A 27,569-nucleotide genomic window follows, 5' to 3' on the forward strand; every position below is an offset into this window, starting at 1 on the left:
TTCACTCAAGCTTTTGGACTCTTTCTCCAACATACCTCTACTTTAGCACATTACACACACACTGAATCGTTGCTCTTGTTGCTTATTAGTGCGTCTTTCATTACTGAATGGGAGATCCCCTAAATAGAGACTATACCTTATTATCTCTTATTACTAGCGTTCAGGTGAACGAGTTGGCAAACAGCATGGCAGTAGCCTGTGTGCTAAATAGATGCAAAAAAAAAAAAAAAGAAAACATCTACAGAGAAATACTGTTTCTGAAGCCAACAATTCAATACCACAAACCGCTCTGAGTTTAATATTGTAATTACTCAGTTCTTACAAATAAGCATATACAAGCGTACATTTCTCACGGAATTTCTAAAAATGGTTATTCGCATCACAGTTTTAGAGTCATATTTATAAATTGTAGCATCATGGTTTTAGAATCAATATTTATAAACTTATATGATATATAATCATGGGGAAATGTTTTTATGGAAAAATTAAGTGTATGTTCAAAATAAACTTAAGTGCATGTTTCTAAATATGCAGTTATAAAGTCTGAGAAAATAATGGAGCACTAAAAATGTCCTTCTTTAAAACATGCCCTTTTGGGGGCTGGAGAGACAGTACAGCAGGTGAGGTCTTGGCTTACATGCAGCCGACCTGGATCTGATCTCCAACACCACATAGCATGCCCTGAGCCCCTCCGGGAGTGATCCCTGAGCACAGAGCCAGTAAACTCTAAGTACAGCTGCATGTGGCACAAAAACCAAATTCTAAAAAACTCAGATATTTGAGGAGAAGCAACGAAATAATGGAATTATTAAAATATATGATCTTGAGGTTAGTGTTCAGGCTTTGAAGTCATTAAGATGTACATTTTTTAAAGTTTTACTACCTTAGTTTAAGCAATAGACCTATCCAGGATTAAGCAATACACAACAGACAAAAGATTTTATAACATAAATGAAAAGGGAAGATGATACCAGATTTTCTAATGGAAAAATTCTTATATGTGCAGGATGAAAGACATGTACAAGCTTGGGCAAATATGAAGGCATTTTAAATAGGGGGTCAATAAAATGAGCTTCTGAACACATAGCACAAGAAACTTAGGGAACAATAGATGAGGTGTTGGAAGAGAGGTGAGGGACCAGAAATAATTCAGGAGGGGTTGTGAGCACTCTGGTGATAGTGGAGAGGTAGTAAGTCTATACAATAAAGTTTAAATGCACATGCTCTTGTGACCCCACTACAATTTTTTAAAAAAAGAAAATGAGAAGATAAAACAGCAATCTACATTCACAACAGTAATTTTCGTAACAAGTTAAAAAGTACCAGTTGGTACGACTTGATCAAGCTAACAGAACACACAATGCACAGTTACAACATCAAATACCTGCTTTCAGATCAAAAGTCGTTCTACGGTCTTTACAAAGATAATGCCCTGGTTCAAAAGGAACATATAAGAAACATACGCCAGTCAGATATGTTCTTTGCTATGCCCACGCACCCATCACAGTGCTAACTGTAAAATCCCATCTTCTTTCTAGGTTGTAAACACAGGACAGAGCCGGTGTCTTAGAGACAGGAACAAGTTCTCACCAGATTAAAAAAAAAATTAGACATTAACGAGCTGTTGATTATGGAGAGCTAGGAACTCGATATCGTGCTGCTACAGAATGGTAGCTAAAGACCTAAGAGAGGAATCTGGAGACTTCTCACTGTTTTAGAAACCAGGGTCCTCCTCAAAGCAGTGCTTTAATTTCACGGCTGCTCAGTGCAGATAGCTGACATTACTAAATGCTACTCTAATATCAACTTGTCAAATGTGAATCCAGACTCAGCGTATCAGAATACTAACCCAGACTAACTGGAGTCATGGGAAATATTTTAGGAGCTGTTTATTTATAAAGGCGCTACAATCCACCACTATAATTAGATTAATGTATAATTATTGATAAACACGGGATTATTTCTAAAACCCCATTATTGTTGACCCTGTCATGTTTAGAAAAAAGAAGCATTAGTATTTTTCTCTAGAAACAAGCTTTTGATTTACCATTCCTCAATTGGATCAACCTAGACCTACCCATAATTTGAATTTAACATTCAGAATACTATTTAAAGTACTCTTGTGAAGAGAAGTGATTTAATAAAATAAAAGAGCTTCTAAAAACTCTCACAGAAAACAACACACATTTCTACTATTTTATAATCCAATTATCAACTAAAAGAATAGAATATACATAAATTTAGGCATTTGGTTGTCATAAATGCTTACCTAAACTTAAGTAAAACCAATAAAATATATATGTAAGCTAAACAAAATTCATTTAACCAGACTTTATTAAAAATAAAAATTTTCAAAATCAGCAATAACACACTTTGGTATACCACAAAATCAACTGTCTTAAGAATATGTTGATACTTACATCTAATTACTTCTTTCAGATTATTTCATTAAATGTGGAACAAATTTACAAGATACATGCAATTAAACTAGTGAACTAGTAAGGTGCTTCTTCAGAGTATCATTCAATTATTTTCTTTTAGGGAGCATAACAATGGGAGAGACTGTAATCACCAAATAGCTGTTTTTTCTCGGTGGAATTAAGTACTTTAAAATATAGATCAGAATTTGAAATATGACCTTTTCCCATTCTCAACAAAAGAGTTGCTTACAGTGAGGGTATCAATAATTATACTCATTAGATTATAAAAGAAAAATTAAATAGTAATGCCTTACTATTTTATCTACCCAAAGTAATTTATTATCTTTTTATTACCTTAATTTTTATTTACCTTATTCAGAAGTTTGTTTTAAAACATAAATACAAATATTGATTGTTATACGTAGATAAACAGATGAGTCTTTTTAAAAACTATTACTTTATGTACCATCATACAGAATTAATTTAGTAAGAATTAAATTTTCTAAAACTTACTGGAATCTGTCAAGATTTAAATAAAGAAATTTTAGGTCTATTTAAGTGAAAGATCCTTAAAGTAGTTTAGAAAGGCCAAACCACATAATGAATTACTTTGGTTAAGATTCATTTGAGTTAATACTAACACATTAAAAATACATTAACAGGGTAACGATAACTAGAAATTATTGTCAATGTCTAGCTACTAAAACCAAATTAAAATATAAAGTTCAATACTCAATGATGCCGAAAGAGAAAGCTGTATTTTAGAAGGTAGCTTTAACTCATAGCTAAAGGAAAACAGGGTGGAAACAAAATTCCTGTGGTTGAGTATATACAAATGCAAATACCATTTACTTTTCTTCTGCTTTAAACATGTAGAAGATAGTTTTTATCAATGATCTAAATAATAAATACCTGAAGTTTAGAGAAAAATTTTCCTTATATTCACTTACAATGAGATTTTCACATTTTTATGAACATTTTATTATTTACTTAGTATTTGCATAAGCATAATTATTTCAAAATGACTAAGGAGAAGCAAATACAAAATGAGCATTTTTTTTAAAAGAAAGGAGTAAAATATAATTTAGACTTTATCTTTTTTAATTAATTTTTATTTTTTTTTAGTGAATCACCGTAAGATACAGTTACAGACTTATAAACTTTCGTGCTTACTTTTCAGTAATATAATTTGGACTTTAATATACCTTACAGATCAGGGTGGGGAAGAGGTAATATTCCAAGGTAAAATGTTATTGAGATAAATTTACTTAAATACTATAAAATGTCTGATGATTGTCATCACCTTCTTAATGCATATAACAAATAGAATGAAAACCGATTGGATTCTTCAGACTTACAAATATAAAGTTCTACAAAATACTCGCTAGCTGAGGAACTGGCCCACACGTGAAGCTGCTAAGTTATAATAAATTTTAACCAAATGTTTCATTTTAGTTGTACTAGTAACTTTACATTCTCCAAAACCAGGGGAAACTTACCTTACAAGAATGTTTCAAAGAATCAGACAGTTGATCTGTGGATTCTCTGTTGCTCACTCCTGATAAATTATTGACTTTACCTCCATTTCCAGATGCAAGCTTTATGAGTAACTGAGCTGGTCCCCCCTTAGAACAATTGTGTTTAAGGCTGGATAAACAGGAAACATTTGGATAAGTTCCTCCCAATGAAATACTTCTTTGCAAAGTAGCATTGTTTCTGTTTATCTGTGGATTTGGTCTCTCTGGTTGTCCACTGATATTTACTTGATAATCTACATTTGGGGAGGAGAGCAAACATTCGGCAGTTCTATTCTGAAGTTTAATATGCTCTGAATTCGGACGAAGCTTAGTTTCTGACCTCTCTGCTTTATAATCACCATCTGCTGTTTCGCAGTCGAAGGCCGTTGCTTTTGGTTGGGTGAAACACACAGAAACATAAGAAAACCCACCTGCTGATTTTTCACAGACGGTCTGATTTGGACTATTACTTGCAAGAGCAATTTTCTTTTGTAAAGAGCCCTTCCTGTGAAGTGGCCGTATGTCTCTTACCTCTCCGGGAGTACAGACTGTTTTAGATAGCCGAAGACCATTGACAGCTGTCGCAAGAAATCCCTTAGCACCAGGACCATCTTCACTGTGGGCAATTTCACTAGGAGAGACAGTAAACCGGTGCGAAGTTTGGTAGGATCCTTTGCTGGGAAGAGTACCCGCTGTCCTTGTGGGGGAAACTGGTGGCGTGTTCGAAGGGCTCCTCGGGAAAATAACTAAGGAGGAACATCGTTTCAGTGGAACTTTCGAGTTCCTGCTCACTGGCAGCTTCATAATCTCTAGTCCATGCCCTAAGTCATCCTGGACACATGGAATTGTGGGTGTACCTCTTGCAAAAAAATCACACGAAGCAGTCATCCTGCTTGGCACACTTCTAGTGGAAGTGTTGTCGGAAGATGAATTTCCACTAAAAAAAGGATCGTCCATTGATGGAAAAGTATAACCACTGCTGTCACTGATGATGCTATTGGTATAGGAACCTCCACTGGTGATACTTGTGCAAGATCCATAGTCACTCCCGTTACTACTGTAAGACCCATTCTCGCTGGCTAAAAAGTTACTGAGGCTACTGCTAGAAACGGCAGAACTGCCTAAAAGGTGAAAGTCATTCACGGGGCTCGGTTCACTCTCCGCCACGGCAATATTGTAAATGCCATCCTTCAGGGCACCAGGAAATGGAGCGTCCTCAACATCAGTTAAGACATTGCTAGACCGAAGACATCCACTATACCTTGTGGGCTGCAGTGAAATCTGTAGACAGCTGCTCTTTTTACGAACATTTTCAGGGGAAGGAACAGATGGGCTTTCCCGAGACGGAACACTTTCCTTGACTGTCGAAGTGAGTGCATTCTGCCTGGGCATCAGCTTCATTTGAACAACGTTAGATGTTGAAATCCGTGCTGGTCTTTGGAAGCACATGTGAACACTGCTATCCAAATCATCTCCGGAGTTTTCTGACAAAGGATAAGTATTGCTTCTTCGGGCTGCAAAGTGCAATCGTAAGCTTTGTGCCATTTGTTCTCATTTCCAAACATGTTAAGGGCTGAAAGTCATAACAAAGATCTCTGTCAGTAGACAGGCTAGAAGCAGCTGCACTGCATCAAAAGAAAAAATCATTTGTGGCGCATGAAAGAGTTCTTAAATCCTTAAATCCAAACAGGACCTGAAATACCAGATATCATAGCAGGAAAAAAAAAAGACGACCCACTTCTGAGTCTGACGTTTCCAAAATGTCTTGAATCGCTTGTAGTCAAAATGCCTTCACTTACAAAGTACTTGATTTCCAGCGACCTTTAAGCTGAGCTCAGCTGCCGTGGCACACTGCCTCAAACACTGCCAACCTTGTTTCAATTATACCTTCTCCAATTTGCATGAATGAGTAAGGCAAGAATAACAATCTTCCAGAATTTCAAGTAGAAACAGTATTTTTTGCACTCCAACTCTACTAAATGTACATTTAACTATGTGAAACAGGGTGCCTATACTTTCTCCCGCAGAGTCCGACCACTAATATTTTTACCCAGAGGGATAGAATTACAGGAAGTTGGTAGGATTGAAACCCCATGTAAGTAAGTATCAAATCAAAGATTGAATTTCCAAACAGCAACCATACTAAAAGTCATGGCAACTTAGTTAATGTAGAAAGGAAGATACAGTTATTTTTTTTTAATTAGAAAAATACACTCACATAGATTTGGAGATATCAAAACTTGCGGATAAACAAAACCTTCAGCATTCAGACAGATAAATCCTTAGTTCCCAAAATACTACTTGTAAAAAGTGGAAAACTTAACACATAAGTAGTTTAATACTACTATTGCAAAACTTGAGCACAAATCGGAGTGGGGGAAAGTTTAAGGGAAGCTGTCAGTGAGCGTTTTCTCCTGTAAACTTAAGGACTTTTCCAGTCAAACAGTACAGTCTTTAAATGATGCCATTTATATTTTGACTATTAAAACTCTGCCAAGAAACAGCGTGAGCAAACATTCCATTAAAAATATATGCAGATTAGACAGAAACACTATGCCCCAATATAGTTTGAACACACAAGATATTTCATTCCACTGTCCCTGCAATCCATTTGCTTAAAGTTTGTGGTAAGTAAAGAAGTCTAAAAAGGATTTAACACATCAAATAAACATATCTCAATGCCAATTCTGTTCTGAAAAATTCTAGGAGTGCTTTGCTGGCCCCTACTGGTGCTTTGAAACAATCTGTTTAGCTGTTTCATATCTAAAAACGAAATACAACCCAGGCTGCACATTTCTTTATATAAACAAAGTACATACTTGTTTACATTTTAGGGTACCAGCCCTACCCCAGAAGTGGAATTACTTACTACTGCTGATAAAGCTCCCACAGTAAGAGAACAGTAAACTGTTTGTCCTTTTAGAGGTTATGATTTTGTGTGTGTGTGTGTGTATATATACATGCATATTTTTTCTGCTTCGTATTTACTTAACCTTTATTTTCAGTTTACTAGGTAATAAAAGTTTAATATTTTAATTTCTCTCCTAAATGTCATAGACCAAGTTAGGTGCTCTATTTGAAAGAAACAAACTTATTTTTAAATAATACTCTAGGGTGTATTTAAATCCCTTACCTGAATTTTACAGCTGGAACTGCAGTAATAAATATATACTGGCTCATTCATAGGAAAGTAAAAAGTAAAACAGTTCAGTTGTTTACACCACATGGTACTACACCCAAGTTATATTTTTCTAAGTAAGTATTTTTTGATTTTCAGTTAAAAAATAACACATAAAAAACAGATCTGTTCTCAATCATAATTTTCTAAACGGTACTTCTAATCAACTAATATATGAAAAAACAGAAGTATTAAATCTACCAAATTATATTTCTTACTAGAATGACGGTACTACACTTTGGAACATGTGCAATAATTGTTGCACAATGCTGCTAAATGTATTGTCACTTTCATTTAATGTTGCCTGTTTCTTTTATAATTTTATAGACTTTGGTAAATATTCCCTCCTCATCCCAAATTTATCAAGTGGATCCCACACTTTACATTGCCTCCAAATAACTTCAGCTTTCTTTAATGATGCTAAGGTTCTCATTTAAGTCAGGATTACAGTCCCACTAACTCAAAGAATGAATCCCTTCGAATCGGCTCATCAATGAGTTCAAACTGTTCATGGCAGTGATGTGATCTGAAAGTAATTAACCAGCAAAGCTCTTCTTGCTTTTTTAGTACCAAAAATGAACCCCAGATAATCATGCAGAAAAAAAAAGTTTGCCCCTTGGGAAGATTTACTTATAAGCATTAGTTTCAAAGGGCAAGAGCTGAAGTTTCAAGAGCCAAAGAACACCAAGGAAGCATTTCCTTTGACCCTGAGCCCATTCTGGGTATGGAGGCAGCAGAGTAACCACACAGCAGGTTAGCTGGCTGGCTGAGCACACAGTGACCATCTAGATTCTTCCTTAAAGTTGATCACAGAGGGGTGGAGAGATAGGACAAGGGATAAAATGCACGCCCTGCATGAGGCTGACCCCAGCTTGACCTCTGTGCCACACATTTTCTTCTTCATCACCAGGTGTAGTGATGGAACTGAACACCATGGGTGGCCCTAGTGCCTGATCAGAGACCAGGGCCCGAACAGCACTGCTGCATCCTTGGGTCCTAGAATTAAACTGCCAGCATCATTGGCCAAGAATCACGGGAACTGGTGCCCTGTTCCTCAAGAGCATCACTTGTGGCTACTCTTTGCCCCAAAGGTTGACTCACGGACTACTGTAAAGAAATACAACAAACAAACAAACAAACAAAGAAACGCTGCACTGGGATGAGAGAGAATGCTATCAGAATATTCTGCAAGGGGGCTTCAGTGGAGGCAAAGTGGGATCAGAGTAGCCCCCACGCTGCCAACATTCCAGGAACTCACATTCAAGCAAGGCGGATGGGTTAGCTCTGCTGGCTCTGGCTGGGGTTCCACAGGATCTGAACCATTCATCACAGAAACTCCACATCAAACCCTGGGGGAAATGTATCCCTTCCGTTAAACAGATGTGCACGAGAGGGGCCGGAGCGAGAGCACAGCGGGTAAGGCGTTTGTCTTGCATGCGGCCAACCTGGGTTCGATCCCCAGCATCCCATGGGTTCCCCCGAGCACTTCCAGGAGTCAATCCTGAGTGCAGAGCCAGGAGGAACCCCTGAGCATCGCCAGGTGTGACCCAAAAAGCCAAAAAAAAAAAAAAAAAGTAAAACAGATGCACATGAGAAACATCAGTCCTAGTAAGGAGGAGCTGGAGTGTGATGGCAGCCTCCATCCAGGGAAATTTCATACTATAGAACAAGACATGTTTGAGGATGAAACTGAAGCCCAAGCCCCCTTAATCTAAAATGGTTAGTTCCTGATCACTGTGTCCAAACAATGGGATTATTTAATGCACTGGAGTAACTCTGAATAACCCTAATTACTGACTAGTTCTTTTTTTTTTTAATTTTGTTGAATCACCGTGAGATAGCTAAAAGCTTTCATGTTTGGGTTACAATCACAAAGGCAAGGCAAGGCAAAGGCCCTCCCGTTGATCGTCAATTTGCTCGAGCGGGCCCAGTAACGTCTCCATTGGAGACTTTGTTGTTACTGTGTCTGGCATATCGAATACTCTCGGTAGCTTGCCGGGCTCTCCGAGAGGGGTGGAGGAATCGAACTCAGGTCGGCCATGTTGGCCGCGTGTAAGGCGAACGCCCTACCCGACAATCACACAATGATCAAACACCCATCCCTCCACCAGTGCACATTCCCCACCAGCAATGTCCTCGGTGTACCCCTCACCCTTTCCCACCCTAGCACTGCCTCCTGGAAGACAATTTCTCCCCATACTCTCTCTCTCTACTTTTGGGCATTATGGTTTGCAATACAGACACTGAGAAGCCATCACGTTTGGTCCATTATCTACTTTCAGCACACATCTCCCATCCCGACTGATTCCTCCAGCCATCATTTTCTTAGTGGTCCCTTCTGTATTCCAGCTGCATTCTCCCCTCCGTTCATGAGGTGGACTTCCAGGCATGGAGCAATCCTCCTGGCCCTTGTGTGACTGTCCTTGGGTGAATTACTGACTAGAACTTTCAAGGCCCAAGACCACTATGGTGATCAGCTCTATGTGGCAGCCTGATCAAGCCGCTGGTCCATATATTTGGTTTACACGATGTGGACGGTGGCACAGAGATTATCTTGAGATTGAATCCACATGTGAATCAATAATTGGGGAGCTGGGGCTCACCCTCTCCTTGCTTGATGCTCAGAGGCTTATTGTGCTACGGATTAAACCTGGGGCTCCTGCACACATCTTACTGGCCGCTGTCTGCACTGTCCTCCCATTGTTCATCGATTTGCTCATGTGGGCACCAGTAACATCTCCATTGTGAGACTTGCTGTTACTGTCTTTGGCCACGGGAAGCTTGCCATGGGGAGCTTGCCAGGCTCAGCCATGCGGGCGGGATACTCTCAGTCTCTTGCCTGGCTCTCCGAGAGGGATGGAGGTATCGAACTCGGGTTGGCTGCATGCAAGGCAAACGCCCTACCTGCTGTGCTATTGCTCCAGCCCCTTCTTGGCCATAAGTCAATAAATTCTAAGCAAGACAGATTGCCCTCCACAATGCAAATGGACCTCATCTAATCAGATGCCTTAGTTGCACACATAGGCTTCCCAAGGAACAGCAATTCTACCTAAAAACTACAACACAGGAACCGGATAGATCATACAGCAGGTAGGGCACTTATCTTGCATGCAGCCAGCACCATTTGATTCCTGGTACAATAGGTGGTCCCTCAAGCACACCTCGGATCACCATTCCTGAGCAGAGAGCAAGTAATAGCCCTTGAACACTGCTAGGTGTCACACACACCCAAGTACAACACAAAATCTTCCTGAGTTTTCTGTTTTCATTGATTGAGATTTTGTGGGTTACAATATTGTTGATGATTTCTCATGCACATAATTCCAACACCACATCCATCACCCCTGTACCCATCACCCTCCCCTAAGGACCCTAACACCTGTCCCTTTCAATCCCCCTCCACTCCAACTTAATTGTGTAATTAGTTCTATTATATTGCCGTTAGCCCTTTGATGCTATCTTGCTGTGTAATTTTTTAAAGGTGAATTACCATGAGATAGGCCATCACAAAATTCATGACTGGGTTTCAGCCATATAAATGTTCCAACACCCATCCCTTCACCAGTGTACATTTTCCACCACCAATGTCCCCAGTTTCCCTCCCATCACCCCCCTCCTCTTGCCTGCCTCTATGGCAGGCATCTTTCCTCTCTCTCTCTCTCTCTCTCTCTCTCTCTCTCTCTCTCTCTCTCTCTCTCTCTCCTCTCCCTCTCCTTTTGTGCCTTATGATTTGCAATAAAGGTATTCAGAGGTCATAGTGTTTGTTCAAGGAGCTTAGTATTCTTATTGGAAAGGTACAGCTGTTATCTTAAAGTCCCACATAGGAGAGAGATCGTTTCACTTCTAACCCTTTCCTTCTGACAGACTTCACTCAGTACGGTATCCTTTAGTTTCACTCATTTTGCTGCAAATTGCAGGATTTTGCTTTTTCTTAGAGCTGCACAGTATTCCATTGTATACATATATTACAACTTCTTGATCCATTCTTCCATAGTTGGACATTTGGGTTGTTTCCACAACTTGTCTACTGTACTAAGTGCAGCAATAAACAAAGATGTGCATATATCCTTTTGAATTAAGTTTTATATTTGGGGGATAGACAGAAGTGGTAATGCTGGGTTTATGGTAGTTCTATTCCTATTTTGGGGAGATATTTCCATCTTTCCAGAGAAGCTGACACAGATAACATTCCCACACAGTGGATGAGGTTTTCCTTCTCACCACAAACCTGCTAACATTGTTTCTAGACTTTTTGATAGGTGGTATTCTCACAGGCATCTCACAATTAAAGTTTTGCATTTCCCTAATCATAAGTGATGATGAACACTTTCATATGTTTGTTGGCCATCTGGATGCCTTCTTTGGGAAGTGTCTGTTTAGCTCCTTTCCCCACTTTTAGATGGGATTGTTAGAATTTTCTGTTATTCAATTTTATTATTGCTTTATGGATCTTCAATTTCAACCCTTTATCTGATGTACTGCGTGCAAATATTTTCTCCCATGCTGTAGGGTCTTTTTTTGGGTTTGTTGTTGTTGTTAGTTGGTTTGATTTTCTTTCATGGTGCAGAAGCTATTTAATTTGACATAGTCCCATTTGCTTATTTTTGGTTTTGTTGGCTGGGACACTGTGGTCATCTTGTTGATGACTCCTCCATATTCAGTTTCCTGGAGATTTCTGCTGATGTTTCCCTAAATGCATTTTATAGATCCTGGTCTAATCTCTAGGTCTTTAATCCCCTGACTTTACGTTTGTGATATACAGTTCTAATTTCATTTTCTTACATGTGGCAACTGAGACAACTAACATCAACTCTTGCCTGAATCTTCAATCTGCCAAACTGCTTCACAGATTTCAGACTTGCCAGATCTACAATTTCAAATATTCATTTCTTAAAATCTCAACCTCAGTTTCTGAGAGAATCCTTAGTGATAGATTCACTAAATCAGAGAAGCACAGGTTTATAAAATATATAGACTAAGGCAGAGCCATAGCAATAGTACAGCAGGTAGGGCACTAGCCCTGCACACAGCCAAGCCAGGTTTGATTTCTGCCAGCCTCTCTGATATCCTGAGCTTACCAGGAGTGATCCCTGAACACAGAGTCAGGAATAAACCCTGAGCACTGCTGGGTGTGGCCAAAAAAAAAAAAAAACAAACAAAAAGTAATCTAGACTAAGGAGTCCCCAGAGTCTTTAAGGAGATGGAAAAATGCAGGTGTAATTCTGAAGTCAGGGACACTTTCAACATAGGCTTCTTTCTTCTCATCACCATTACACTGAAACTATATTTGCACAAGAATGCTAACTGAAGAATAGCTGTAGTATAGTTTATAACATTCAGGTCTCATAATTGGCTTGAAAAGATAAATGGAAATCTAAGCCCATTCTTTTACTAAAGTGTCACTTGCAAACATTTTCCAAATATTAGAAGTTGCTCCTCCTTGAAATTATAGCTGCGGGCAGGAGCAATAGCACAGCGGATAGGGTGTTGGCTTTGCCTGCGGCTGACCCGGGTTCGATTCCCAGCCTCCCATATGGTCCCGAGCACCGCCAGGAGTAATTCCTGAGTGCAGAGCCAGGAGTAATCCCTGTGCATCCCTGGGTGTGACCCAAAAAGAAAAAAAATATTATAGCTGCATTCTTCATCCTAATTTTTCAAAGAGAATATGCTAGGAAAAGAAGATATTCTTGCTTTAGTTTTGTTTTTTGGCTTTTTTTTTTTTTTTGCTTTTTGCTTTTTGGGTCACACCTGGCAATGCACAGGGGTTACTCCTGGCTCTGCACTCAGGAGTTAATCCTGGTGGTGCTCAGGGGACCATATGGGATGCTGGGAATCGAACCCGGGTCGGGCGCGTGCAAGGCAAACGCCCTCCCCTCAGCGCTATCGCTCCAGCCCCTCTTGCTTTAGTTTTGAATGCAGCAGGAGGATGAAGATAAAGTGACAACGAACCAGCCACTCACTGCTCTATAATCACTCATTATAACAATGTCTATTTTCCTTCTGTGATTTCAGGTGGTCTGCTAGCAACACAGCATAGGATTAGAGTTACATTTACCACCTTGTTCTAATGGTCACTTGCTCCCTTTGGTCTTAAAGTGAGTTACCTCAGGGAAGCTGCCTTTTGAATGCAAACTAAGTGAACACACTTGACAGCCTGTGCTAGAGCTTTAATACAAAAATATAGTATCCAAGGTTTGGAGACACACACGTGTTAAATAAAACTTTAGCTGTACATTGTCATGAAAGTGTCTGAGTTCACTATCTTGTTTTACGCTTGCACTATTATTTATCTGATAGGTAGGGCAAATATTGTTAGCCCCATTTTTTAAACACGAAAAAATATTTTCAGGATTGAATTATTAGGAGATGCCGACTGCTTGGGGGTCTCGTAACTAGTTAGCATGCCAGAGTCTCGTTTGTTATCGAAATTAACCAGACAAATCGCTTCACCAACTAAGAACGGCCATGCACCACCACCCACGGAATCGAGAAAGAGCTATCAATCTGTGAATCCTGTCTGTGTCCAGGTCAGGTGAGGTTTCCTGTGTTGAGTCCCGTGTTGAGATTTCCCATGTTGGTGCTGGAATGATAGCACAGCGGTAGGGCATTTGCCTTGTGCGCAACCAGCCCGGCCGACCGGGTTCTATTCCTCTGCCCCTCTCAGAGAGCCTGGTAAGCTACCAAGAGTATCTCACCCGCACGGCAAAGCCTGGCAGCTACAAGCTACCCGTGATGTATTCAATATGCCAAACACAGTAATAACAAGTCTCAAAATGGAGACGTTACTGGGCCCGCTCGAGCAAACTGACGAACAACGGGAGGACAGTGTTTGTTTTTTGTTTTTTGAATTATTATTGTTTGGGGTAAAAAGTACATGTACTAAATCACAAACAAGGAGCTACAATATCCTGATCAGTGTGCTATTTTTATTTTACTTTCAATGTTTTAAATGTTTCGTATCATATACTTGTGACTCTACAGATATCACATTGTTAATATCAGCGGGATAATTTTTATTTTTATATACCATGACACCCCATAGAGCACACTATAATGTTCACAGTGTTCTTGGGTTTTGTGTATGTGTGTGTGTTTTATTTTATTGAATCACCGAGATACATTTACGAGCTTTCATGTTTGAGTTACAATCACACAATGATCAAACACCCATCCCTCCACCAGTGCACATTCCCCACCACCAATGTCTTCAGTGTACCCCTCCCCCTTTCCCACCCTCCCCCTGCCTCCATGGCAGACAATTTCTCCCCATACTCTCTCTTTACTTTTGGGCATTATGGTTTGCAATACAGACCCTGAGAGGTTATCATGTCTGTTCCTTTATCTACTTTCAGCACACAGCTCCCATCCTGACTGATTCCTCCAACCATCATTTTCTTAGTGATCCCTTCTCTATTCCAGCTGCCTTCTCCTCCCCCCTCACCCCCGCAACCGCTCATGAGGCAGGCTTCCAGCGATGGAGCAATCTTCCTGGCCCTTGTGTCTACTGTCCTTGGGTGTCTGTGTCTACTGTCCTTGGGTGTCAGTCTCATGTTATATTATTTTATACTCCACAATTGAGTGCACTTCTTCTATATATGTCCCTCTCTTTCTGACTCATTTCACTTAGCATGATACTCTCCATTTCTATATACTTATAAGCAAATTTCATGACTTCATCTCTCTTAACAGCTGCATAGTATTCCATTTTATAGATGTACCAAAGTTTCTTTAACCAGTTGTCTACTCTTGGGCACTTGGGTTGTTTCCAGATTTTGGCTATTGTAAACAGTGCTACAATGAACATAAAGGTACAAATGTCATTTCTACTGTGTTTTTTTGCATCCTTGGGATATATTCCCAGCAGTGGCATTGCGGGGTCATATGGACGCTCAATTTCTACTTTTTGAAGGATTGTCCATATTGTTTTCCGGAAAGGCTGGACCAGTTGGCATTCCTACCAAAGGTGAAAGAGCGTCCCTTTTCCCTCACATCCACGCCAGCACTGGTTGCTTTTGTTCTTTTGAATGTGTGCCAGTCTCTGTGGTGTGAGATGAATCTCACTGTTGTTTTTGATTGGCATCTCTCAGGGTATTCTTGTACCAATAAATGTCAGTGTCAATTTTGGCCATGACAAAGAGTCACATCATACTACAAAAGGTAACCAAAAAGACCAGACAAATAACTTAGGTTGAAAACACAAACATGAGTAACTCTCCTTATGGATGACACATAAATAATTCAAATAGTTCACCCACTACATGAACAGTTTACCCAGACCCATAAATCAGGGACACGTTCACTTCACTGTTAATAACAACAGGAGACCATGACAGATGCCCTCATATCAGTGAAAATGGCTATTATCTAAAAGGCAAGAAACAAGTGTTGGAGAGAAGAGGAATCTTTCTCCAGAACTGGTAGGGATATAAAATGGGACAATCATCAGGAAAAGTAGTATGAAGAGTCTGCGAAATAAATTAAAAATAGGGTTAAAATATAGTATATTGGGTAGGATGCTTGCCTTGCACGCGACTGACCTGGGTGCAAACCCCAGCATCCCATATGGTTCCATGAACATTGCCAGGAGTAATTCCTGAGTGCTGAGCAAAGAGCAACCCCTAAACATTGTCCCGTCCCCCCAGAAAAATACCCAAAAATCATTATTTAAAAAAAATCGTTTAAGGGGCTGGAGCTATAGCACAGCAGGTAGGGTGTTTGCCTTGCACGGGGTCAATCCATGTTTGATTCCCAGCATCCCATGTGGTCCCCCGAGCACAGCCAGGAGTAATTCTTGAGTGCATGAGCCAGGAGTAAACCCTGTGCATTGTCCAGTGTGACCCAAAAAGCAAAAAAAAAAAAATTGTTTAATTGAATCACAGTGAGATACATAGTTACAAAGTTGTTCATGATTGGGTTTCAGTTATATAATGTTCCAACACCTGTCCTCAAACCCCCAAAATTAAAACTAGTGGAGCAATAGTATAGCAGATAGAATGCTTGTCTTGTACACAACTGACCTCGGTTCTATCCCTGGCACCCCACATAGTCCCCTGAGCCTGATAGGAGTAATTCCTGACTACAGAGCCAGGAACAAGCCAGGAAAAAGAAATTCCTGAGTACTGCTGGATGTGGCTACCAAACAAAAAAAATTAAAAACAGAAATGCCCTACAATTAGCTTATCTGGGTTCTTGGCACCCCCAAATAGAAAATACTAACCTCAAGCGATACATGCATCCCCTCTAGTTCTCTGTGGCCTATCAGCAATAGCCAAGAACTAACTGGAAATAATATAGTTGCCCCTCAAGTGATAAATGAATAAAAGTGGGAGTACATATATAGAGACAATGTAATATTTCTGGTTGAAATCCTGCCATCTGCTAAAACATACACCTGGCGGTTACTATGCTCCCTGAAATAAGCTAGATGGATAAATAAACAATATACAATCTCAGCAGGTAAACAAAGAAAATACACAAACTAAGTAAAATAAAGATAACCTCAGACTTTAATCCAAAAGGGAAGGGAAAGAAGTGGGTACATGAGAGTCAAAGGGAAAACAGAAGGGTCTGGTGAAGAACAGAAGTGGAGGGCCAGGTAAACAGCTCACAGCACTGAACAACATAGTCTGAATGTGAAACCCCCAGGTTCTGTTCCTGGTACCACGTGAGCCCTGTGGCAACACCAGGAACAACCCGTGAGCACCGAGTCAGGAGCAGACCCTTAGTACTGCTGGGTGTAATCCAAAAACTAAGCAAGAACAGAATTGGACTTTGATTGGTAACTTTAATGCAGTATATAGAAATGCTCATTTTCAATGCTGCACATCTGAAATTTTTTTATTTAAGTTTCTAAATTCCAACAAAAAGGTGATAAAACTGTACTCGACAAATATCTGTTCAATCTATGCTGTATAATTTCTCTCTCTTTCTCGCTCACATTTTTATGAGAAACTATTTTACTTAAAAAAAAATCTGCACAGCAAATGACTGCAACTTGGATGGAACTGGAAGACATCACGTTAAGTAAGTCAGAAGAAGGCCAGACAAAGGATGATCTCACTTATCTCCAGAACAACAGGAGAGCGGGCATCCCTGCATTGCCCTTCAAAGAGTGTAGGAAGGTCAGGGAAGGAGAGAGATTGAGGGGAGAAGTATGAGGGAGTGGACAGGAGGGATCAAGGAAGAGGTCAGTGGCCCTGGGAACATTAGTGGGGCAGAAGTGTGATATATCTAAACCTCAGAGCCAATGACTTCAAAGCAGGAGATCCAAACAGTAATAAGCAAATATTAAAATGTGCCTTGTCAAGGAGGCAGGCTGGGGGGTAGGAAGGATCCAGGGAAACTAGCACTGCAGCACTGTACTCCTGTTGTTCATCAATTTGCTCAGATGGGCACCAGTAACGTCTCCATTGTGAGACTTGTTTTTGTTTTTGGCATACTGAATATGCCATGGGGAGCTTGCCAGGCTCTGCCATGTGGGCGGGATACTCCTAGTCGCTTGCCAAGCTCTCTGAGAGGGATGGAGGAATCGAACTCGGGTCTGCCGCGTGCAAAGCAAACGTCTTACCTGCTGTGCTATCGCTCCAGCCCCCAGGGGAAACTAAGGAAGGAAAATTGATATTGGTGGTGGGATTGCTGCTAGAACACTATATATCTGGAACTTGACTATTCTGTAACTTAATTTAAAAAAATAGTGAAAAAATATTCTGCACTAAAATTTAGCCTGTTACAGAGGAATGTAGTCAAAGTGATCTATTTTAATCCAAAAACATGTTGAAGAAATATGCATTTCTTTTCAGAAATTATCATTTCAGTTTCTTCAGGGATACATACATAAATGATAAAATTATTTTAGAAATGTAGATACAATAAACAATATTCAGGACAGGGCCACTACCTGTGGAGAGGAAAAAGAGAGTCTACTGGGGAGGGGGTCTCTGGAAGGCTTTGAAGATTTCTGGTAATGTTCTAGTTCCTAAGTTCTGTGCAGATATTTATATTATCTAAAATAAAAGTTTATTTATTTACTTTTTAAAAGTACAGAGTCTCCTGCCTCTGCGCCTGGCTGTCCTTACTAGGGCCCCTTGGAGGAGGGTGGGTTGAGTTTCCCTCCCAACCCCGAGCAGAGCCTCCGGTTCCAGCCACAGCCACGCTTAAGACCACTCTGCACACGTTCGGACGAGCCTCACGCATGAAGGAACTGGCAGAGGAACCCAGGTGTGCGAGAACCGGGGGTAGATCTCCAAGCCTGCTCGGATTGGGACTCGGGCCTCCTCCACCAGATCCCCCATCTTCCAGTATGTAGGCGTTACACTCACCAACTACCTCCAGCGCTCTGTAATCCCATCAACGGCCAAGACCCAGAGACTATAAAACCCAGCTCCCGGAATGCGGATGCACGACATCTTATTATCTAGTTCTTACTCTGGAGAATCTGGCAGGCTACAAAAAGTATCCTGCTTGCATGGCAGAGTCTGTCAAACTCCCCGTGGCATATTCAGTATGCCAAAAACCAGTAATAATGATGGGTCTCATTCTCCTGACCCTGAAAGAGCCTCGAATGTGGCACTTTCTAAAATCTCAGGGCAAGGATGAGGGAGACATTACTGGGGCCTGCTCAAGGCAATCGATGAACAACAGGATGACAGTGATACAGTGATTTAAAGTACATTCAAAGGCTAAGATAAATAGCAATTTCGATCTCATCCCATCTAGAAGGGAACCGTCTGTAGAGACAAAGGGGTAAGAACGAAAACATTTCCTTAGCTACATAAAAAAAAAGTTATATAAGGCAAGTAAGGAAAGGCTGCTAAATTTCAGGGCTGGGATGAATGGAAACTGATGCCTGCTGGAGCAAATCGATGAAGAACGGGAGGACAGTGATACAGTGATACAGTGACAGCACTGTAGCACTGTCCTGCTATTGGTTATCGATTTGCTTGCGTGGGTCCAGTAACGTCTCCATTGTGAGACTTATACAAACAAAACTGGCCACATCTGACCTCCCTCCATATCCTGTCTCCTGTCACAAGGCCTGAGTAGCAAGGGGTCGACGGTGGGGAAGCGACAAGCGGGATGGAGAGGGTGGGGGGTGCGTGGGAGTTGAGGGGTGCAGCGCACTGGGGGAGGGGACGCTTCCTGCTCCACCCTGAGTTTCTCCTGTCTCGACTAGCCCAGATCATGCTGACGGCCCAGTCTCCGAACCGGCCACTCTCCTGCTGTCCCCGCTGTGGAACTTACCAATCGGTTTTCATCAAACACTTCAAACAGAAGCCGCTGCTGCTGAGGATGAACCTGAGAGAGACAAACAAAGTGTCTTTAATAAGAAGAGAACACGGTCCTTACACCAAGATAGAGATGTCTGAAGATGCAGCCATTCCTAAGGCATGTCCTTTATAGTATTTTTTTCTTCTGATTTTTACATTTTATTTTTCAACTTAAATATAATTTTGGTTTTCTTTACGAAACTGCATTCTTTTGAGTGGATTTTTATTTTCTTATTATTTAAAGGGCTGGAGCGATAGCACAGCGGGTAGGGCATTTGCCTTGCACAAGGCCAACCTGGGTTCAATTCCTTCATCCCTCTTGGAGAGCCCAGCAAGCTACTGAGAGTATCCCGCCTGCACGGCAGAGCCTGGCAAGCTCCCTGTGGCGTATTCGATATGCCAAAAACAGTAGCAATAACAGATCTCATTCCCCTGACCTTGAAAGAGCCTCCAATATGTTGGGAAAGATGAGTAAGGAGAGGCTACTGAAATCTCAGCGCTGGGACAAATGGAGACGTTACTGGTGCCTGCTCGAGTAAATCGATGAACAACAGGATGACGGTGATACAGTGATGTAAATGGTACCCTCCAGTTTTGTTCATTATTGAGACTCTGAATATGTGTAGCTGGAAACGTTGTCCTTGCATTTCAGGGTGGTTGAAGAGGTGAACCTTTAGAGGCAGTCAATGATGGAATACGGAGGAGAGCTCTTAAAAGGGAGCTAAGCCGGGGATCTTTGTCCCGCCTGGAACCTGACAGCTGGCACGTGTACAGGGGCACCAGAGCCAGGGGGAACTTGGATGCCCCCTTAGTGAAGGACAGGCATCCTGGGGCAGAAGGAGCACAGGGACCAGGCAGGGAAATGGCTCCCAGGATTTGCATGTGCAAGACCACAAATTAGAAGGCTTGAGTGCCACCGGGTGGGCTCGGGGGTGGGTGGGGTGGGGAGTAGTCTGAGGCCCCCTAGCACCACTGTGGCCCCCACAAATATAAAACAATAATCTTTGGGAGACCTACGCCTGGTGGTGCTCAGGGCTTACTCCTGGCTTACTCCTGGCTTTGTGCACAGGGATCACCCCTGAGGCTCTAGGCGGTACCAGGAATGGAATTGCGATTGATAAAGCTGACTGTCCTCGCCACCAGGGCCCCATGGAGGGGAGCGGGTTGAGCTTTCCTCCCCGCCCCGACCAGGGCTCCGGCAGCCAAAGACCTCCAGGACCAGCCACCACCATGCTGAGACCACTCTCCGCACACATGAAGGTACTCTGGCAGAGGGACAAAGCCACGCGGGTTCCGGGGCCGAGATCTCCAAGCCTACTTGGATTTGGGCCGAGCATCCTCCACCCAGATCCTCCAAATTCCAGTAGGCGGGGGTCACACCCACCAACTGGCCCCCTGGCGCCGTGTAATCCCATCAGCGGCCAAGACTCAGAGACTATAAAACCAGCTCCCAGAACCCGGGACATCTTATTATGACATCTTATTATCTCATTCCTACTTTGGACAAACTACATTCGGTAGCCTGCCCACACGGCAGAGTCTGGCAAACTCCCCGTGGCGTGCCCAATATGCCAAATACCAGTAACAATGATGGGTCTCATTCTCCTAAAAAGCCTTGAATATAATCTCAGGGCTAGGGTGAAGGAGACGTTACTGGGGCCTGCTCGAGGCAATCGACGATTAACAGGATGATTTGTGATTTGTGATAAAGTACAGGCAAGTGCTTCCCTCACTGCACCTATAGCCTTGTCTAAGAGACCTAGAGGAAATTGGGGGAAGGAGCAGAAACTCGATCTGGGACATGAACGATGAAGAAGTTTGAGTAAGTGCCGAGAACATTCAAGGCCAAGAGATCACAGTAAAGAAGAAAGGTATGGGGTAAAAGGAGCCTGAGCAAAGGAAAACAGATGAACAAGAAAACCATTTTTTCCCTTTTTTTGTAAGGTAAAGGTAAAGGCCCTCCTGTTGATCATCGATTTGCTCAAGCGGGCCCAGTAACGTCTCCATTGGAGACTTTGTTGTTACTGTGTCTGGCATATCGAATACTCTTGGTAGCTTGCTGGGCTCTCCGAGAGGGGCGGAGGAATCGAACTCGGGTCGGCCATGTTGGCCGCGTGCAAGGCAAATGCCCTACCCGCTGTGCTATTGCTCCATTCTTGACAAATCTTACTGAGTTACCATGTGTCTGCAATACAACACAATTTGGAAGTACTGCTTCATACCTCTATTAAGTTTCTAGGCGTCAACAAATGCCCCCAAAAGGGCTTCTCGCTCAGACACTTTTATACAAGAGAGTGCCCAAAAGATCTGAGGCTGGAGAAACAGCCTTCAGGGGTGGAGCCATGGCAGGCATGTTGCCTGTTTTGATTCCCAGCTCCGAATGCCTAGGTATAGCCTTGATAATCCCCAGCACTACTGGGGAGATCATTTTGCAACACATCCCAGAAGATGAGAGGTAGAACAGTGGTTATGGTGCAAGCTAGGCTTGCCTGGGTTCAATTCCTGGTACCACCAGGTCCCCAGAGCATTGCTGGGTTCAGCCCTGGAAGACCCTGGCACCGCCAGAGTGGCCTGGATATTCCCAACACTGCAGGGCTTACGCAGGATTGCACTGCCGGGCTGTTGCATTGAACTGCAGGCCTGACTGGTTGAGAGTTGTCAGTGGGCCTCCTGAGCACTGCTTGGAAGGCCCCAATCTCCTCTCCCCCCACCTCGTCCCATGTCAAAAACAAACAAACAGAACAAATGAAAAGATTTGGGTTGGCCCAGAGCAACAGTACATCAGGGAAGGCCCTTGCACACGGGCCAACTGGGGGTTCAATCCCCAGCATCCCATATGGTCCTCCCAAGCACCGCCAGGAGAGATTCCTGAGTGTAGAGGCAGGAGTAACCCTCGAGCACCAACAGGGGTGACCTCAAAAGCCAAAAAAGTAAATAAATAAAAGATTTGGGTAGTTAAGGCAGAACAATACTAAATTCAGAAAAGGAATTACAACTTCACTGGCTGAGGAGAAAAGAAAGCCCTACAGGAAAAAAATGAAATGTGTATCACTGTCACTGTCCTCCTGTTGTTCATCGATTTGCTCAAGCAGGCACCAGTAATGTCTCCATTGTGAGACTTGCTGTTACTGTGTTTGGCATATCGAATATGTCATGGTAGCTTGCCAGGCTTTGCCATGTGAGTGAGATACTTTCGGTAGCTTGCTGGGCTCTCCGAGAGGGACGGAGGAATTGAACCCAGGTTGGCTGCATGCAAGGCAAACGCCCTACCTGCTGTGCTATCCCTCCATGCCCATTGTGTATCATAGATAAACATTTTATCAGCAACGATAAAATAAAGTGAACCAAGAGAGGCACTCAAGTAATGTAGGTGTGAAGTGCTGAGGGCTTTGCCTCAGTGATCCCAGTAAGAAAGACCATGAAACGCAGGCAGGGGAACAATCTCAATTCAAAAGGGATTAAGAATCTTGATATCAAACCTGTTTCTATAAACACATTGAGGTGGTGATGGAGAGAAATGTGGTGGGACTGGAGAGGGGTTAAGAAACCTTCCTTGCTATCTGCCTACACGGCACTGCATAACATTCCCCAATACCAACAGGAGTGATTCCTGAGCAGAGTCAGGAGAAAGCTCTGAGTACCAATGGATGCCACGAGTAAGCTCTTCCCTGCCAAAATAAGTAAAATGAAACACGGGAAAAAAACAGGCAGGACTCTCCAAGCTTTTGACTTCAAAGGAGATGTCAATGATATGGCCTCATTGGCAGAAATAAACAAATGAGACTCCATCAAACTAAAAATCTTCTTTCCATAAAAAAAATAAGGCTAGGGGCTGGAGCAATAGCACAGCGGGTAAGGTGTTTGCCTTGTACGCGGTAAACCCGGGTTCGATTCCTAGCATCCCGTATGGTCCCCTGAGCACCGCCAAGGGTAATTCCTGAGCGCAGAGCCAGGAGGAACCCCTGTGCATTGCTGGGTGTGACCCAAAAAGCAAAAAAAAAAAAAAAAGGCTAGATAAATAAGACACCCTACCGAAAAGGAGAAAATTCTGCACATCAGACATCACACAGAGTGGTAATGTTCAAGATAAACACAGCATTCTCAAAGATCAACAACAAAAACCAAAACCACTCCATTAAAAAATAGGAGAAGAGATGAACAGCTCCTCAGAGAAGACCTAAAGACGGCCAAAAGACCAACAGATGGCCAAATGTTCATGGGAACTGATTATCAGGGAAATGTAAGTCCAAAAGACAGTGAGGTATCCTTTCACAACAGCAAGAATGGTCCACCTGGAAAAGACTGGAAACACCAAGTGCTGGAGGGACTATGCTATGGTTAAACTACTTTAGGAAAACCATTTAGAGACTCCTCAAACATTATGAATAGGATTCCTTCTGACCTAGCAATTCAATTTCTTAGCATCTACCCCCAAAACACAAAAACATTAATACAGAAAGGTCTATGCAACTCACGATGGGTTGTTCCATCTGGGGACGCTGGAGTGGGGCAGGCAAGTCCCACCACCCACCCCAAAAGAGCCCCGCCAGCCAAAAACCTCCAGAACTCAGTTACCATCATGCTCATGGCCTATCTCTAGAGGCTCAGACGAGCCTCATCCATGAGTAAATCTGCTGAAAAGCCCAGGTATGTGGGACTTGTGACCGAAATCTCCAGGCTCGTCTGGAATCGGCTATGGTGACCTCCCCCACATCTATCTGTGCTTCCAGTAGCCTCACAGTCACGCACATGAATTGCCTCTGGCACCACTGAAGTTCAACAACTGCCATGATCCAGAGACTCACAAAAAAACTCAGAAGAGGAAGAGAGCAGCACATCTCCAAGATACCTCTGGTCACAATCCAGTTAAAAATTTTATTCTAGGGGGCTGGAGTGATAGCACAGCGGGTAGGACATTTGCCTTGCACATGGCTGACCTGGGTTCAATCCCCAGCATCCCATATGGTCCCCTGAGCACTGCCAGGAGTAATTCCTGAATGCAGAGCCAGAGTAACGCCTGTGCATTGCCGGGTGTGACCCAAAAAGGAAAAAAAATTAATTCTTGCTGTACCACTCTATTTAAAATCTTAGAATACCTGGACATCTCATACTCTTTACAAGGGCTTAATGGATGCAAAGTGATAAAATACAACAATCTTCACAACTTTCCTCTAAGAAAACTTTTTTGGATTATCTTTGGTGGATTATTCATAACAAGCAATACAAAATAAATTATTTTCTTCTTTGGGGGCAGGCTTTGGGGGTGGGGGTTGAATAATTTGAAATATGGTGGTGGGAAGGTGTAATGGTGATGGGATTGGTGTCGGGATATTGGATGTAATTGATTACTGTGAACTTATAAAAGTAAAAAAAAATATATTAAAAAAAAGATATACACAAATCTGTTCCCCACAGCACTGTTTACAATAGCTAAGAGCTGGAATCAGCCCAAGTACCCAGTAACAGATGAGTGGACAAAGAAATTGTGTTATGGATCCCCAACAGAAAACTATTCAGCACTGAGAAAAGATAAAATTTTAGTTTGCTACAACTTGGATGAAACTGAAGGGGTCATGCTAAGTCAAGTGAACCAGAATACCAGATGATCTCACTCATATGCAGAGCATAAACCAAGAAAGAGGTCAGACAATCCCCAATGCGAACACACTCTGAGACATTTAAGTAGAACTGGAAGTGGAGGGGGTGGAGGAGAGAGCAGGGAGAGGTTCGGGAACAGGGGCCAGAGGTGGAGAGAACTTGAAACACTGGTGGAGAGACTGGTGTAGCAGCTCCGTAGCTGGAAAACAACCAATTTAATAGCACCATAAACTATGGTACCTCAATAAAATGTTAATAATTAGAAGAGAGGGAAAACTTTCGATCAAAGTGTTTTTAAAGTATCTGGCAGACAATGTAGTGAATACTGTGGAGGAAATAGGTGTACCAGTTTATCTAATCAGGTCTCTGCTGCCCTGCTCAGCCATAAATAGCTGAGATTTCAAGATCCTCAGCCTCATACGTTTTTATTTTATTACATCTGAATGGAGGGTAGGTGTACTTACTTCTGGCTCTATGCTCAGAAGTCACTCCTGGCAGTCCGGGGAACATGCATCATACCTGGTGCCAGGCATTGAACCAGGAGTTGGCACCATGCAAGGCAAGTACCTTACCCACTATATTACCACTCCAGTCCTGTCTTAGGTTTTTTAATCTAGCTTTTCCCTAAAAGACAATATGGGTCAACTGTCCAAACAGCCAATAAATTAAACTCAGATGGCTGAAGAGGAAAAGATACTTCATGATCTGGGACCACCTCACTTTTCCAGACTCTTCTACAAACTGTCCCCTTGCCCGGCCAAATACATACACAACCCCTACTCTAATCACACTAAAAATGCTTACAGTACTTTCCGATCTGCACATGCTAAGGTCTCTGCTTACACTTTCTCCACTCTAAATATATGTCCCAAATCTACCCACTGTCACGCCTCAGATCAAATGTCAACCCCTCCCTAAGGCCTTAGGCACTCCTAATCCCAGTTTCCAGTTTATGACAATACTGACTACATTCTGCCTTAAAGTTAACATTAGAGTACACTGGATATGTAGTAATTCCCTACAGAACTACAAACACCACGAAGGGCTTGCTTACGAGGGGCACACAGTCAACATGAACATACAATTGAAAAAATCTGCAGAGAACTATGAATGCAAATGGCAATCTGAACACTAACATTTCTCCGCTCCCTTTTGAGACCCTATTGGAGTCATAGTAAAGAAAGAAGTATACAGTACAAAACTAGAACTAGATAGATAATCTGGATAATAAGATGCACACCATGCACCTCAACTGACACAGGTTCGATCCACAGCACCCCCTAGGATCCCCTGATCAACAGCAGGAGTGATCCCTGAGTGCAGAGCCAAGAGTAAACCCTGAGCACCTCCAAGCATGATCCAAAAGCAAAACACAGGGGAAGGACAAAACGATCACAGCCAAGATAGTATTCGCAGGCCATTAGCAGGGGAGAAATTTCTACAACTCCAACTAAACAAAGCAGAAATGAAAGCACGGAAGCGAAACAGGGCAGAGGAAAACCATTTTAAGGATCAAGTGGTGAAGCAAAGGGAAGGAAAGTCCATTAGGAGAGAATGTTCAGAGCACTTAAAGACAGACAGACAGACAGACAGACAGACACACACACACACACACACACACACACACACACACGGACTCTGGTCTCACTTCAGGTAGAAACTTAACAAACCTATAAGCCGTGTTAGCATGGAAAATATCGAGAGCGGTCTGGGGTGTGGCTCTGCCAAACAGCTTCTGCCTTGTAAGCAGGAGGCCCTGAGGTCAATCCCTGCTGCTGCCCACATAGGCCAAGGCAGTGCCAGCAGTTCTTCCTTCTGGGATCTCTGACACGACTGCAGAGTATGGGATCTCTGGTGCTGAGGGGCTGTCAGCACTGTACCGTGTTCCCCGGGGCAGGAAGGCATGCATGCAGGGCACTGAAACAGTGACCCCTGATGAGCCCCACAAGCCACTGTGTGATTCGGGGTCACTACTGCAACAACTGCAACAGGAAGGAAAGGGGGAAGAATTTAAAAATAAAATAAAAGATGAACAGGAACCTAAAATATGTAACATGTGCTTGTTGGCTATTTATGCCTTTTCTGTATTGAACAATAAATTATTTTTCGATGGCATCACTGTTGCATATGGTCAGATTAACGCAGATCACAGACATACTGTAACAAAATACTGTATCCAAAGGGAAAAGATAATTTGGGATGAGCTTTTAAGATCTTGGAGTAGTGTCTTTGGAAATATCTGGGCAAGCCTTGCATCCATAAAAGGTGTAGGATAACAATTGATTTGTCCTTTTCTCCCTTGCCACAAGGAGTTCAGGTTTATCAGGCTGCACCCATCACAGTGCTCCAGAGTCACTCCCATTACTTTGTTTATCTGTAACCACTTGTTTTGTACTCTCTTCCCCAACCAGTTAATCAGTTTTTCCCCTAGTCAGAATCTGTTAATTTGTTAAATCAGATCCTTCTAGGACACGGAACTTGTAAGTTAATATTGCCTTTCTCCTCTCCTTAGGTCTTTTGAATAGTTTACCTTAATGCAATGTCCTTTTTGTATCAATACAGGAAGACAGTTAACATTATGCTTTGTAAT

The 27,569-nt window shown here is 42.3% G+C and overlaps 1 protein-coding gene across 2 annotated transcripts in view; it reads right to left on the reverse strand.

Moving 5' to 3' along the window:
- Nucleotides 1–27,569, reverse strand: part of NEDD4 (NEDD4 E3 ubiquitin protein ligase) — a 242,778-nt gene that overhangs the window by 121,073 nt on the left and 94,136 nt on the right. For both annotated transcript variants that reach the window (XM_056115486.1, XM_056115487.1), the window contains one exon: nucleotides 19,356–19,409. In XM_056115486.1, the coding sequence (XP_055971461.1) occupies nucleotides 19,356–19,409 (54 nt within the window). The remainder of the gene's footprint in view (nucleotides 1–19,355; nucleotides 19,410–27,569) is intronic.

The sequence above is a fragment of the Sorex fumeus genome, unplaced genomic scaffold (assembly GCF_029834395.1).
Source record: "Sorex fumeus unplaced genomic scaffold, SorFum_2.1 ptg000029l, whole genome shotgun sequence".
Lineage (NCBI taxonomy): Eukaryota > Metazoa > Chordata > Mammalia > Eulipotyphla > Soricidae > Sorex > Sorex fumeus.